The sequence below is a fragment of the Capsaspora owczarzaki genome, assembly GCF_000151315.2.
Source record: "Capsaspora owczarzaki ATCC 30864 unplaced genomic scaffold supercont2.1, whole genome shotgun sequence".
Lineage (NCBI taxonomy): Eukaryota > Filasterea > Ministeriida > Capsasporidae > Capsaspora > Capsaspora owczarzaki.
The window spans coordinates 2,343,086-2,358,361 of record NW_011887292.1 but is presented as its reverse complement, the minus strand read 5'-3'; the positions used below and the strand labels follow the sequence as shown (position 1 = coordinate 2,358,361).

Genomic DNA, 15,276 nt, shown 5'->3' with positions numbered 1-15,276 from the left:
TCAGTTTCGTTAAATGGATTGGAAATATGGTTTGGTGCAATGTTGCAGATGGAGAGGAGCGTGAAATGCCGACCGCGAGCAAGAACAGCGCACGCCACAAGCAACGGTGTTTGTGTAGAACTATCGCGTTCCGAAACGACCCAGCGTTGCGAAAGTGCACGCTCCAGCACTAGGGAACTGATTGTGGTTTTTGCTGGATGGTCTATAGTACCAACTGCGCCTATTTGTGGTGGGTGGCATTCGTACCGTCGCCAGTACAATCGAAAACACAATTCCAGCAACTGAAAAAAACGAAAACGCTTCCAGCTGACGAACGATGAGCAATCACGTTCCCACTATTGGATTTGAGCGTTCTAGCCTGATTATGTGTGTCCGGATAGAATTTTTACCACTGATTTTGCACTGTTTTTGGGACACACCTCCCGCTATGAAACAGTTTTGGGGGAGTTTGAGGTTTTTTGAGTTGTCAAAACAAGTCGGTTGCCGAAATGGCCTCATTTATGAGCCGTCTACCTTTGATATAGGCTCATTCTTTTTTTCTCTTTCTCTTTAGTTTTAGCCAAAAACCTGTATTGAAAGCGAATGCGGTTTCAATCTGTTCTGAGCGCGTGCGTTGCGCTTCTTTTGATTGTGCCGTCTGCCGTTTCCGTATGCTTCCCTGACTCGGAGCGCCGTAAGTTCCGAACGCGTCCATTTCGCGCTGTCGCTCGCATTCTCTTGTCGCCTGCTGTCTCAGCAGCACTCTTTTCTCAGTGAAGCGGAGGCTAAGGGAGTGGGTGAATGAGCACGCTGCTTCTTTTTTGGCGCCGTGTTTATCGGTTTGAGATTGGATGTGCCATCTGCGGTTTTCGCCTCAAAACAAAAAAACCACAAACCCAGAACCAAAACGCGGCTGCTTCGACCTTCGTTGCGGCAGAAGACGTGTCCAAGCAGCTGGTGAATCCTCTGTGACATGTCAACCTTGCGAGCGAGTGACATGCACGAAGGTCCAGTTGTTGCGAGTCGGCATGTGGGTTGGCTAATAGGCGCGTGTCCGGGGAAATAAGCGAAACAAAAGTCAACAAGCGTCGGATCAGGCTCAAATTTTCTCATCACTTTTGCATCCATACGTCGTCAGCCATGTTGAAACGGCACTTGCGCCACCGATTCCTTCGTTGCATGCATGCATCAGCACAGCGGGGGATTCTGGCACAACAGACCTTATTTGGCACGCTGGAGCTACCAAGTGAAAACGAAAGCGGGGCGGGAAATAATAGCGGGGGCAAATCCTCGACTCGCTGCTTGTTCCGATTTCGTTGCTAACTTTTGTTGTTTGTTCCCTATTGTACGTCTCAACAGGTGTCCTCCGTACGGATCTCGAGCCCATTCGTCTGGGCCAAGGTGATTGGAATGGAGCCCGTGTCAACAACTTGGTTGCCAAAATTCTACTCGAGGTAACCCGTCCCAGTTGTCAAACAAGAATGAAAAAATGGAGGAAAAACAAGCAAAAAGTCACCACTCGTTTCGCCTTGTGCAATCCCCCTCCCCCGACATACACACACCTTGTTCTTTTTTTCTTTTGCTTTCGGGCGGCAAATCGTTGAATTAATTCCTGCTACCCGCTGAACTCTTTAGGAAAAGCTTGGTATTCCCGCTTCGATCATCGACATTGGTTCCGACGATACGGTCGTTTTTGAGATGATGGACCGCGGAGACCTGGACGCATACATGGAGCTATGGGCGATGGAAGATGTATTGGCTCACTATGTTGCTCGTGGCTCGGTTCAGTATGGTACGTTTACAGTGTGTTGAGAGAAAGCACTCGACAGACCTTTTGTCTGTTTGATTTTTGTCTGACTGACCAACGCCAACTTGTTGCCTGGACAGTTGGCCCGCTCGGCGTTATTGGCCGCTACGGTTGGTACATTCCCGACTATGTGGCAGAACTGAGTCGCTCAATGACCCAATACGACGCTTACTAGTATGTCAAAGAACGATGGGCAGCGTTCATGACATGGCAATGCGAAAGCGTCGCTCACCGTCTCTCCATCTCCTTCCCTCGCAGCTTTGCCGAAACTGTGGCCATCTTTCAGCTTCCAGTGATCAACTCGTCTACCACGTCCGTCTCGGACTCAACGAGTCCGCTCACCGTTGCGGAGTCTGTCGAAGACTTGCTCGCCAGCGACACGTGCAACCCAGCCAACTCATCTGCCACCCTACAAGCCTGCTACGATGCTCTTGCAATCCTCGTTGACCAAGTGCGCGAACTCAGCCGCCTTCAGGAGAACAATACAAACCTCATCACCTTCTGGACCGCGCCACCCAGCTGGAGTCCGATCGATGCCACCATTGTCCGAAACCTTGAGCTTCCAATGAACGTGACCGAGATTCCCATGCTGCCCGAGGATAACGGGGATGTCGAAGCCGCGATGGTTCGCAACATGGCCGTGGCGTACGCTGCTCGCAAGCCCTTCATGATGCAATTCTATGTCCCGCACCCTGTCTTCTCACCACTTTCCGGCATCGGCTTGAAGCGAGTTCAGCTACCCGACTATAGCGAGGACTGCAACGCACGTGAGTGGCCTGTCTTGAATGCCTTGTTGAGCCTAACTGCGTGCGTGCAGTGCAGTGTGGTCGGACTTGTGCTCACTTTGTTCTGAATCGCTTGCGATGTTGTTGTGAAATTCCCGTTGTTGAATCTTCCGGTTGTTGAATCTTCCCACCTGCCGCGCAACGTCCTTTGTGGTGTGACCCTTCAAATCATCAGTCGGTGACGGCTACAACTGTGACTACGAGTCGGACATTCTGAAAAAACTCGCTTGGACTGGTTTGAAGCGCAAAAACTCGGTTGCTCACGCCTTCATCAGCCAGTTTTCCTACACTGCACTCGACCAGCAAAACATTGTTGCCGCACTTGTTTACCACAACGCGACACTTGAGGATGCCGCTTGTGACTGGCTGAAGGACAATCGTGCTCTTTGGGAGCGGGGTTTGCCCGATCCAAACACGCTCGTCACCCCGTCAACGGCCGCACCAGGAGCTCGCGTCGCTCTCTTTGTGCTCGCCGGGTTTGTCGTGATGCTGTGCGTGGTTATGGCGGTGATGGTTTGGGGCTTCCGCCGCGTTCGCATCATCCAGTCTGCCAGCCCCGTGTACCTCGAACTCATCTTGCTTGGCGCCGTCATGTCGATGCTCTGGATTTTCCTCGACTACTCGGATGATCCCTCCTCCAGCCAGTGCACAGCCCGCGTTTGGATGCGCCACCTCGGCTTTGGCGTCATGTTTGCCGCGCTCTTCCTCAAAACCTACCGCATCGCACGCGTCTTCCAGCAAGTGACCGTGTCTCGGTCCACCCCCCTGAGCGATCGCCGGCTGTTCTACCGCTTCCTTGAAATGAACGCATTCGTGGTCAGCATTCTCATCGTGTGGACGGTGGTCAACCCTTCGCACCCGGACACGATGGTTTCGGGCAACCAAAGCTATCAAGTGTGTGGAATTACTTGGTGGGACAATGCCATGTACATTATCGAGCTCGTCGCGCTCTGCGTGCTTGCGGTGGTTTGCTTTAATGTTCGCAAGGCGCCATCGGCGTTCAACGAATCAAAGTTCATCGCGCTCTCCGTCTACAACTGGATTGTTGTGGCCAGTATTCTGCAAATCATCCTGCGCGCCACCACGGGAAACGCCACCTTCTTCTTTATCATTGAGGCGCTCGAGGTCTTGCTGACTGTGCCGATCATTGTCGGCCTGTTGTTTGTGCCAAAGCTCTACCTCACCCTCAAGGGCAAAGGCGGCGAAGTCAGCACCAGCAGTTACCGCGGTGCCTCCACGCCCCGTCCCAACAACAACAATACATTGTCTGGTGGGGACCGCTCGTCTGCCAAAGAGAAGCAGGATATCGAGATGTCGAGCAAGGGAGGATCGGAGTCTGAGACTCAACAAGCCCCAAAGCAGAGCAGCGCCAACGCGTCGGCCGCTGGACCGAGTGGTGCTCCCGCTCGCACCAGTGGCAAATCTGATCACAAGGAGCTCCGCGCGCTGCGCAACGAAAATGCTCGTTTGCTGAAGGAGACGGAGGCCCTGCGTTCTCATCTGCTGCGGCTCAACAATCCCCATGTGTGATTTGTCTCGTTTTTGGTTGTTTTGTTAGAGTTGTTGATGCATGTGCATGTATTGTTTGAATGCGCCTATGGATGATGGAGCGGGCTATTTTTTTTTTTTTTTTTTTTTTTTAGTTAGTGATGGTTTGTTGAGCAACTGTTTTTTGTTTTGGTTTGTTGGTTTGTTTTTTTCAAGCTCCTTTCATTCAAATGAAACCACAAAGACCAACCCGCTTCGCTTGACTGTATGAAATTCCATCCGTTCACACTTGAAAACAATACCGACCAGCAGGCCAGGCTTCGTTTCGAAATGTTACAAATTCCAAAACACAAAACATCACATCCCAACAACAAAGAAAAAAAAAGTCAAAGAATCGGAGAAGGCAGAAAGCAGAAGGAAGGGAGGGGGAAAAAGGAAAAATCCCTTGCGCAAACAAAAACACTTTACGCGTCCATACGTATCCGCTTGTTGGAGCCAGAGGAGGCCGCGCTTTCCGAGGAAGCAGACTCTTCCAACATTCCAGCATCACGCTTGACAGATCGCGGCGTGCCGGCGTAGTTCATCAGGGTTGCGACCGCTTCAGCAGTGTGCGGAGACGGAGGCTCGATGGTGAGACCAGGGCGTTCGCCAGGCAACACCAGTCCTGGCTTGCTGCCAGCGGCGTGCGGCGGAGCAGACTCGCCTGCAAAAGTGCGCATGACCTTCAACAGATCAAACATGCCGGCGTACTGCTCGCGCGGGCCAGCGATACGGATCTCGCCAAGTTCGGTGCGGAGTTGCAGGAATTGGAGGTGATGCATGTTGGCTGAGTCGGCTCCAGCACTGATCTGGGTTGCATCCAGAATGCGGGTCAAATGAACAGCGGCGCTAATCACGCCTCCACTGCTGCTTGGCGATTGTGAGCGCGTGGCGAGTGTGTCCAAGGAGGTGTGCGCGAGCTGCTCACTGATGGCGGATGCGTTTGTCGCAAACAGACCGACCAGCATGACGCCATCGCGGGCAGCGATGAGGTGGTCGGCGGGCATCATGCACTTGTCGGAGGGGCGGCAAAAGGCAAAGTGCGTGACGAAAAGGGAGCTGGCAGAGGCATTGCCGATCGGAGCCAGGCGCTCGCGGACACTTTTCTCGACCAGTTCGACCGCAAAAGTGGGCACGAGCGGCTCGGTCGAGCCAGGCATGGCACTGGCAGTTCCAATTCGGTTTGGCACGACAAACGAGCCAGTGTCGCTTCCAGCAATGGACGGTCGACCGACAGCAGCGCCACTGACGGCGACGGGGAAGCCTTGCGCGGATGCTGCTGCAGCAGCAGTCGTCATGCCGAAGGACGGCTGAACAGAGCCAGTTGATGCCCCGCTCAGACCAAGCCGATGGAACCCAGCGCCCAAACCGGAACTACCACCGCGGTTGAGGGTACCGGGCGACGGAGGCACGCCGCCGGTGGTTTGGTGATGCAATTTCTCTTGTGCATGGATTGCGTTCTGCAAATGATCCATGGTGGTGACAAGAGATTCGCGTGCGTTCTTGTATAGTTGTCTGCGCGCAAGAGAAGGAAACAAGGAAACAAGGAAACAAGGGAGAAACAAAAACAAACAAACAAACAAACAAACAAACAAACAAACAAACAAACAAACAAACAAAAAAACCAACAACAAAGATGAGAGATCAAATTAGAATAGGACGCCGAAAAACATCTCAATGAAGCACCCAGCCGAAAACAAACACTCCACAAAACAAAACATGTATCTCTACCGAAGTTCTTCATAGGCAGCGCCGAAGCCAGCAGTGGGCGCGTCAAATGCTCGTTTTGCGTTCTAAACACCTCCCCCAGATCGATTAAATGAGTCAAACAGCCATGGCGAAACAGACAGTCTGTTCTTTAAGACGATTGAACTCTCTTACCTCCAGATTCCACAATGCCTCATTCAGAGGAATGAGGGCTTCGTTACAGCTCCCAATGGAGAGCATCGAATGCGTGCACGCGTTGAGTGCATTCTGGGCGCGTTGCGACAAGCCGGTCAACTGGGTTTCGACAATCATAGAGCACCGCGAAACGTTCGCCGATTCTTCCAGCATGGCCGTCTCGCGAGCGGAGGCAGGAAAGTTAAAATGGAGGGTGGCTGACATTGGCGTGGGGAGAGGGGTGCCGTGCTGGCCGGGTTGTTGGTGATGTGGCGGATGTGAAAGGTGCTGCGAATTGACCTGCTGTTGTTGGGGGTGGCCACCACCGACATTGAACGCCGGCGGCATGGGTGGCTGGAACTGGTGCATGCCTGGCTGCTGCGGGTGATGTGGTTGCGATTGTGGCTGCTGCTGCTGCTGCTGCTGTTGCTGCTGTTGCTGTTGTTGTGGTTGTTGTTGTTGTTGCGGCTGCTGGAGATGGTGTGGCTGCGGTTGCTGGACTGGTGGCGGCTGGAGCATTTGGCCGCTTTGGGGAGGCATGGGGATGTGGCCGGTGGAATAGTACATTCCCTGCCCGCCTTGCGGCGTCTGTAGCGGTACCTGAGGTCCAAAGAGCCCCGGAGATGGAAGGGGCGTACCGCGGGTGACTCCCGCGCCGGAAGGGTTGCCCAACCATTGACCAGTGATGGCACTACCAAACCCAGGCGTAAACTCGCCAGCGAAAAAGCCAGGGGACGTCAAAAAGTTTCCCTGCGTGCCATACATTGCAATACCAGCAGCACCGGCCATGTTGCCTGCAGAGCCAGCACTGCTTGCCAAGGGCGGAGGCACAGTCCTTTGTCGCACGGGTGTGGTGTTGGCCGGGTTGTGAGGAAGGGCATACATGTTGTTGAGCGACAAGGGATGTTGTTGCTGCTGTTGCGGCTGTTGCGGCTGTTGCTGCTGCTGCTGCTGCTGCTGTTGTTGTGGGTGCTGGAGTTGCAAACCAAGCTGAGGAGCGGTTTGCTGCAGCAGCTGCGCTTGCGGAGGCGGGGCTTGCTGTTGCTGAGGCATCGGTTGCTGGCGTTGTTGGGATGGCGCAAATGCCGGCTTCATCGGACTGTCTTGGGTCGTGTCGGGCGCCTTCAGAACACCAAGATTGGGCGACTTGCCCTCCTTGTGGAAACGCGGAACGCGTGGGCCATCTGCGGTGATTTTCAGCGCTTCCATCACAGTGGCGTACATGGGCGGTTCGCACAGGATGGAAATGAGCAGGTCGAATCGCTTACCGCGGCCGCTGCGCGAGGTCGACCGCGAGACAAAGCGCAGGTCGGTGAACAACGCCGCGTTGTCCTGAATCACAGTCATCCCGCCCTTAATTTGAGCCTGACCGACTTCATCGTTCTTGGCGTGCAAGATGACTTGCGTGCCGTTCGCCACCTTATAGCCCGGATGAATGCCGATGCGGAAGGTGGCTGGCAGCGCCTTGTTTGCACGCCAATGCTTGGGCAGACCGACGACAAAAATGTACGGATTGTCTGTTTGACTCACAGTGGCAGAGTGGTCGACATCGCCTTCCTCGTCACTGTCGTCCCCGCGGCCGCTGGCAGGTCGGGCAGCGCGTTTTGCCCGGCCTTTCCCTGCCGAGTAATCGCCATCGTCCTCATCTTCGTTGCCGCTATGGTGCGGATTGGAACGCAGCCTCGTCGTCCGCCGCAGTCCGCTGCTCGGCGAAGTGTAGCTTGTCGGTGATGCTGCAGCGATGCTCATTCGATAAAGCCAACGACGGAACGAGCAAGAAACGCCAAAAAAAAAAACACCAAAAACAAAAAAAAGGAGCGGTCGAGCAGAGCTGGAGGGTTGATTGGAGAGATACCGAGTTCAACCAAACAGACACCAAGCCTGGCAGTACCTGCAATAAGAGAGAATAAGAGGAGACGAGGCGTGAGAGGAGCACGACGAGAACAACAATATACCAACGAGGGCAACAAAGCAGGCAGGATACACAAGATACGAGGTTGGGTGGATGGAGCGCAGGGGGAAAAGGAAAATTGCAGAGGGTGTTGTTCCGAATAAAATGCAAGAGCAAACAAGTCGCGGTGCGGTGTGGTGTCGCAGCTGTGGTAAGAGAAACGAAACAAAAAAAAAAATCGAAAACTCAACAGAAATGGCGTTGAAGTACACAACGGAACTTTTTGCTCAAAAAGCCCCTCCCCGGCCAACGAGGGGACGAGGAACAGCAACAGCCAAGCGAGTGCCGACATGTGTGCTGCAAGTCGGGATCGAAGCGGATTCGCGAATGGATAAGAAGACGAAGAGAAAAAAAAAACCCTATGCAAAATAAGCACAAGAACGCCAACCAAAACAAACCGAGTTTCCCTCTCAAGTCGCCGTGGACGGCGCAATGCGACTGTGTCAAAAGCTCATGGCAGCACTGAGCAACGAGACGGAGAGCGCTTTTGTTCGAGGCCGACGAGCATGGGCTCAAGTTGCTGGCGGAGAACGCACGCAAAAAAGCACAGCGTTCACATACGCGGTCACCGTGTTTCACGTCGCAACAAAACGCATGCTCATTTTGACCGAGCCAGCATCACTCACCGAGCCTCCCTCCCATCCCCACAAAGGCGCACACAACACGCAGGATTCAGGGTTGATTCTGTGCTTTGGGGCACAGCCAGATGGCTGCTCGGACAGCACCGACGAAAAGAACATCCGAAACCGCGCGCTCGCGTCGCCGTGTTTGGGAAGCTGGTCAAAAAGGGCAAAAGAAAACAATGACCACTCACTCTGAGGTACAAAATGGAACAGTGGGCTGTTGACCGAATCAGGAAAAAACAATACACCAAAGAAAAGAAAAAAAAAAACTGGGAAAAAGTCAGACGAACTTTGCATCAAAAGTGGCGCGAATCACAAGTGAGACATGGAACAACGAGAGTGCGTCAAGCAGCTTGGAGGAGGTTGTTTGTGAGCGCTGTACAAATAGTGCAATGTGTTGGATCATGTGGAAATGGATTCAAGAGCAAAAACCAACTCAGATACCCAGATCAATCAGAGAAGAAGAAGAAGAAAAAAAGCCGCAGAATTTCGCATCGAAAAAAAAAAATAAAAAAAATAAGGGTGACAATTGGTTGCCTACCGCAACCCCCGAGCAAGTTAGACTTCCACTGGCTTTTGGAATTGGCGCTTGTCAATAGCACATCATTCAACGAGACGATTGAGTACAAATGGCACGGCAAGCTCGACTCACACGGACGTTAAAAAGAAGAAGAAGAAAATAAAAAAACAGTCCCGTGTATCGTTTCTGTTATTTTCAATCGTGTAAATCGTGAAGCCTCACTACGCGACTCAAGCAAAGCAAAAAGGGGGGGGGGGAAAGTGTTGATCTCACAAAAAAAAAAAAAAAAAAAAAAAAAAGTTGGTTCCGTTCAACCGCAACAGTACAGCAAAAAAACAGGGCGGCGAGATGCAGGCGCCCTGTTGTGGTTGATGCGGCTCTCACTTCAATCGCAGGGAACGACTTGCACAATGAGCCCACAGAGAGAGCAACATTGCATGGCAGTCAAGCTGGGGGAGAGGGAGAGAGTAGGACGACGAAACGTCGCTCGCTAAAACCAAATACAGGAGCAGAAGGATGGGTTGACCACCAAGCCCCAGCAGCACTGGCTGCAACGAGCGGACGCGGGTGATCACCACGAACACAAACAGCCGATCGTTCCACGAGTGCACCGAGCAGGACCAAAACCGCCACCCGCCCAGCGGGGTGGAGAAAAAGAGCTGGGTTTGCAGGGTTTTACTCGAGATCAATCTGATGTGCTCTGGACACACCAGCACGCGCGCGCACACACACGCACAGATTCACATCACATTCTCGGCAGCACCAAAGGAAAGGGGACGAGACTGTGTTGCGCGGCGATTGGTGAACGAAAACGAGAGGCGAAAGGGGGGTCCAAAGCGATGGAGACCGCCAGATTCGCAAAGAAAAAGAAAAAACCAACAAGAAAAAAAAAAAAACAAAAAAACCACACAACCACGACGACGACGACGGGCTGACCATCTCCTGCCTCCTTGCTGATCCCCCCTTCCCATGTCCTCAGAGGGGGGAAGAGGTAAAAGGACATTTTCCTCAGAAACACGCTCGTCAACAAGCGCGGATCAACACGGCTGCGTGGTTTCTCATGGGGCTGAATGCACACCTGCTCATGCACTTCGCCGCGCAGCTTTCCTTGTTGCGGTTTTCGTGGCTCATCCCGTCCTCTGCCCACCCCTGTTTTCACCCTTTGTCTTCCTCTGCTCCATTCGAGCCGCGTGTGCGTTTCTTCGAGTTGAGTTTCGCTTGCTTGCGTTCTCAGCGGAGCCGTTGAACTGCAACCAACCAACCAACGACGGCAGGAAAACTGACCACTGTGCAAAAGACTGATCGGACATTACGACATGAACAAGATGACATTGTCGTCCAAAATGAACAGGCAGCACCAAGTTCCGCGAAAGTCAGAATCCTTCCATCCTTAAAAAAAAAGCAATTTATTCCAAAAGGGTATTCGTTGGACGACACCAAACGCAAAAACACACAAACTCGTCCCGCTCGGCAGCTCTTCGACAAGCCAACCAAAAGTGCATGTCCTCTTGCAAAGGGTCAGTACGCACTGTTAACAGGAATGACGTCCAATCTAGGCCCGCACAGCATCAGCCGTCGACTCGCGCATTCATCGCCAATCGCTTGAAAAATGAGTGCTGGCTCAAACGCTCACTCTGGACGGCATCCTCTTCCCAAAGTCTCCGAACACTGGCTCGAATTGGCATTGGTGCGGCAGAGCTTTCCCCAACGTTGGCAGACTCGCGGACGAGGACAGCAGCACGAGGATTGTCGTCACAGCTTCGCGAAACCTGCGCAGAGTGGAGCAGTTGCGCAGAGGTCAAGTCGACCGCTGCGCTCGCATTACCATCTGTCGGCTTGCTGGAGCTGGGCCGGAAGAGAGCATCGCCTCGTTGGTGACTGGCGACCGAATTCGACCTCCTTGCCACATCAACAGCAGCTGCAGCTGGCTCCCTTGCCACACCAACAGCAGCCGCAGCTGGCTCCCGGGTCTTGCCAAAGAAATTGGTAATGAGATTGGTATCGGGCAAAAAATTGAGCGCAGAGAGTGACAGGCTGGTCAGATTGCCCACGTCGCCAACATCGAGCGACGCCGTGTACGCATCGACTCCCAGCTTGGTAATCTTGGCAACAAACTCTTCAAATCCGGGGAACGCGAAGGGCGTGGGGACGCCGGCGTTCGCAGTCGTCTCTGGCGCCTCGCTGGTTGGGCTGGTTGGGAGCGGACGTCGCGCCGTCTTGGCGGCGGACGACAGGGCAGGGCGCAGCACCACCGGCCCGAGCGTCAGCTCAGAAACGGAAATCTCGACCATATTCATTGCCTGCAAGGGGAACGGGAAGGTGCGGCTCCGCGACCAAGTGTCGTCCACGCGATACGCAACAGTCAGAGTGGACGGGTGCCGGGAGTGGACGATTTGATCTTCCAGGGTGCGCTCGGCGAGATCTTCAGCCAGCTCTCGGATGAACAGGGAAATGTCTTCAGAGACGCCCACAGGCTCGATGGTGGCCGTTGGTCCGCCGCCAAAACGCGGGCGAGCCCACGCCGTGAGCGCCATTTGCGACGAGATTGACTTGATGAGGCCCCGGTCAACCACCTCCGAGTCGTCTTCTCCCCGGCACGCTCGCAACAGACTCGCTGGAGTAGGGCTCGAGGCCCCAAACAAGGAGGCCAGGAACGAAGGCGGGGCGCGCAGCACATCTCCGCCGGTTTCGATTCCAACCGTCTTGAGTGTGTCTGTCACTTTTCCGCCAAACGATGGAATGCTGCGAACAGGAATGTCCCCGGAGCATGGCATCCACTGCGACAGTGCCGCGTTGGGCGACCTCCCCGAAGCAGGACGCCTCGATTGGTGACCCTGCCTCCTGCAGCAGCAGCAGGGGATTGGAGTTGACCACAACCACCTGGCCGTTCGGCTTTGCCAGCCGTGTTGCGAGTTTGGCGAGCAGCTTGTTGTGCGCGATACCCGCAGAGCACTCGAGGCTCAACACCGAGAGGATGGCGGCCCGAAGCTCAGCGATCAGAACGGCGCCGGCCTCGAGCAGATTGGATGGTCCGCCGCTTGGCAACACGCCGCCATGCACTTGCTCGCCGTCGTCATACCGTTGGCGATGGAGCAGCCGCTCGTTGGATGCTTCCTGCGCGATCGTCTGCACCATGAGATGCTTGGCGCGTGCGGTCAGGTCGAGGTAGCCTTCGTCAATGCTGGCCACCTCCACCGTGACTGGCGCGCTCGGAACAGCCGTGGCAAAGCTGCGCACAACGTCAAACACGCAAATGGACAGCAATCGGTAGTCGCGGTAGGTGGCCTTCCCGAGGCCGCGCAGTGGGACGTGCACGATGGTCACTTCAGGATGCGTTGCGCGCACAACGCCCGGCTTGGTGTGCTTGGCGATGCCCAACGCGCGCGCCTCGTAGGACAGCGCAATGATGTCCTGGTGCTGCTGCAGCGCAATGGGCTTGCCTCGAAGCCAAGGGCGTCTGAGAATCTGCGCACAAACAAGCACCAACGCTGAACTCAGTTTTGCATGCAAGACGGGAACGATCGAACGAACGCATGAGCAGTGCACCCACACACACACACACTACCTCTGCTTGGATGAAGAACGCATCCACATCGATGCAGGCCACCACTCGTTCATGTCTGCCACCGGACATTGCGGCATGTCGAGTCCGTTCGTCCGAAAACCAAAGCTTGCACGTACTAACAAAAAACAAACACGACTGAGAATCATCTCAGAAGCAAAAGAATTGACAAGTACATTTGGGGAAGAAAAAGCGTTTTGACATCAACAACATTGAAAAAAAAAACAAAACCAGTACAAAGGAAATCGCTCAAACTGTTCAACTCAAACCACGAAAATGGCCAAAAGAAAGCGAAAACAAACACGGCCGTTCAACAAAAGCTCAAGGTGTTTTTTAGACCAAATCACCACAGGCAAAACTACGACGACGGAAGGTGTCCAGACGGTACTCGGTCAGCAGCGAATCGGTACCAACAAACATGTGCTCGTTGCTGGGTGAGAAGGCGAGACCGGCAATCACGCAGTCTGCAGATCCGGGTGCGGGAAGGCGAATGGAGTGCTGCTGCGAAAAGGTGCGGGCGTCGACAACATGCGCATACAAGACGTGCTCGGTAAACGCGAGCAAGTCGACGGTGGACTTTTGGGAGAACTTGACATTGCGAACGGCGCCCTTGATGTGGCCTCGCTGGGTCGAGTGCAGTTTGGCAAGCGCTTTGCTGTAGCGAATGTCCCACACGGCCACCAAGCCATCCTGCGAGCCCGCGGCAAACACGGTCGAGGACGAGTGCCACGAGCAGCTAAAGCCGTGGTCGCGAGCCTCAGAGAAGCGAGCGACGCGCGTGTAGTCGTGTCCCACAATGCTGTACAGATAGACTTCGTTGCAGTCGCCGACAAGAGTCATCTTGCTTCCATCCGGGCTGACGGCTGCAAAGTTGATGGCCGTGTTGCACGGAATGGTGCAGATTGGCTGCAGCGACGGCAGGAGGAAGACTAACCAAGAAGAGAAGGGAATTGGTTAGATTTCCATGAGCGGGCAAGACATCCCATCATCCGATGCGTTGAAGGTGGGAAAAAAAGCACAAAGCTGAGCGAGCACAATACAAACACCTTACCATGCACGTTGCTGTCGTTGGAGGGAACAATGAGGCGCACCTCATCTTCGTAGCGCGAGATGTGCACCGCGTTGAGAACATTGTGAATGATGAACGAATCGTGTATCACTCTGCGTGATGAAAACGTAGTAGCATGTCAGCAAAAACTCGCGGCCACATAGCCTGTCTCTAAGCGTCTCTTGACACCCAAAAGCCGAAAAAAACTCACGTCGAGTCCTCGATCGAGTAGATTGTAATCTGGCCTTCCTGCCCACAAGTGGCAATGTAGCCGTGATTGACATCAAGTGCTGTTGGCGAATAGGATGTCTTGAAGAGCGTCCGAGACTGCGCAAAGTGTTGAAACGTTAGGTTGGCCAACGAACAATAGCAGAATGTTGGCTCAAAAGTGAACTTGTTTTTTTGTTTTTTGGTCCACAAAATACCTTTCGTGTTTTCGTATTGTATAACTCGACGTCTCCCTTGTACACGACGACCACCTCTTCATCGGACAGCGCTGCGACCAGATGCCTCAGTTGCCTGCAATCACATCACCAACAAAAGTAAAGTTGGTGAGTGGTTCTTATATTTCTGTCCTCAAGCTTGGTCGAATATGCGACAAGCCACCATAAATCTTTCTATTTTTTTGCTTTGTTATTTGCTTCGCTCAGAGTTGTAAACTCTGAGACACGATGATCTCGGTTTGTTACCAATGCTGGATGGTCGAAGGCCTTGGATGGGCGGCGACGTAGTTTGCAAAGTGCCAGTCGACCACCGGCGGCTGCTCGAACGCAAACGCTGCCAGCATTGACGTTGCAGATGCAAGGGCAGAGCGGTCAAAGTGCTGCTGCTCTGGCGGCGGCGGGAGTGTCGATCCGGTCTGGGAGGTTGGTCGGGACGGCGGCTGCGGCAGGAAGGAGACGCGCTGCTGTTGTTGCTGTTGCTGCTGCTGTTGCTGCTGCTGCTGCTGCTGCTGGTAGTGGTGGTGGTGGTAGTGGTGATGGGCGCCCGGCACTGGCGAGGAGGACTGCGCCAATGCGAACGGCGTCGGCGACCCGTCCTGCTGCTGCTCGTCCGCTGCTGCTGCTGCGTCAGAGTGCATCCTGAGCCGTGGTCGCGGGGGTGATGATGATGATGATGATGATGATGATGGTGACGATGGCTGGGCAGTCGAGGGCAGCAGCGACGTGTGCCACAGCGCCAGGCTCGCAGCCGTTGTTGGAGTGACTTCAATCGGCGCAGCGACAGTCGACGAGCTCCCCGCGACAGGCCACGGCAACGCAGACGTCCGCTGCCCCTGCTGGTAGAATGCCATGGCGATGCGTGGATTGTTGGTGTGTGAATAATATCGAAAAACTCGAGGTTGCGCGTTCTAAAAAGGTGGAGAAGGACAAGTTGCGTTGTTCTTGTTGTTTTGTTGTTCTCCGATCTGAACGGCTCAGAATGTTCGTGTCAAGCCAACAAAAAGCACACACACGCGAATTTGGTTGTTGATTTTGCTTTGCTTTTGGATGCTGGCGTTGGTGGTTGTTGAATCACGCAAGAAGGAAAAAGAGTGCAAAATCAATGGAAAAAAAAAGAAGAGTGTCTGAGCAGCTTTGGCTTTGGCTTAGA

The 15,276-nt window shown here is 53.9% G+C and overlaps 4 protein-coding genes across 4 annotated transcripts; 1 reads left to right on the top strand and 3 right to left on the bottom strand.

Moving 5' to 3' along the window:
* Positions 1 to 547: 547 nt before the first annotated feature.
* CAOG_00732 (hypothetical protein) lies at positions 548 to 4,307 on the top strand. The gene is made up of 6 exons (XM_004365546.2): positions 548 to 673; positions 1,339 to 1,433; positions 1,615 to 1,771; positions 1,867 to 1,960; positions 2,045 to 2,553; positions 2,747 to 4,307. Exons 1-6 carry the CDS (start codon positions 583 to 585, stop codon positions 4,099 to 4,101), a joined length of 2,301 nt encoding a protein of 766 aa, XP_004365603.1. The 5' UTR covers positions 548 to 582; the 3' UTR covers positions 4,102 to 4,307.
* CAOG_08438 (hypothetical protein) lies at positions 4,256 to 8,222 on the bottom strand (the record flags this gene model as incomplete). Its single annotated transcript, XM_011271707.1, has 4 exons — positions 4,256 to 5,613; positions 5,830 to 5,891; positions 5,980 to 7,712; positions 8,141 to 8,222. 4 exons carry the CDS (start codon positions 8,220 to 8,222, stop codon positions 4,524 to 4,526), a joined length of 2,967 nt encoding a protein of 988 aa, XP_011270009.1. The 3' UTR covers positions 4,256 to 4,523.
* Positions 8,223 to 10,641: 2,419 nt separating this feature from the next.
* Positions 10,642 to 12,707, bottom strand: CAOG_00729 (hypothetical protein; the record flags this gene model as incomplete). The annotated part of the gene is made up of 3 exons (XM_004365543.1): positions 10,642 to 11,815; positions 11,907 to 12,538; positions 12,639 to 12,707. 3 exons carry the CDS (start codon positions 12,705 to 12,707, stop codon positions 10,642 to 10,644), a joined length of 1,875 nt encoding a protein of 624 aa, XP_004365600.1.
* Positions 12,708 to 12,800: 93 nt separating this feature from the next.
* On the bottom strand, positions 12,801 to 15,238 carry CAOG_00728 (hypothetical protein). Its single transcript, XM_004365542.2, has 5 exons — positions 14,373 to 15,238; positions 14,109 to 14,202; positions 13,895 to 14,010; positions 13,687 to 13,796; positions 12,801 to 13,564 (listed from the first exon to the last, which is right to left on the bottom strand). The coding sequence occupies exons 1-5, from the start codon at positions 14,975 to 14,977 to the stop codon at positions 12,969 to 12,971; spliced, it is 1,521 nt and encodes a 506-aa protein (XP_004365599.1). The 5' UTR covers positions 14,978 to 15,238; the 3' UTR covers positions 12,801 to 12,968.
* Positions 15,239 to 15,276: the final 38 nt, after the last annotated feature.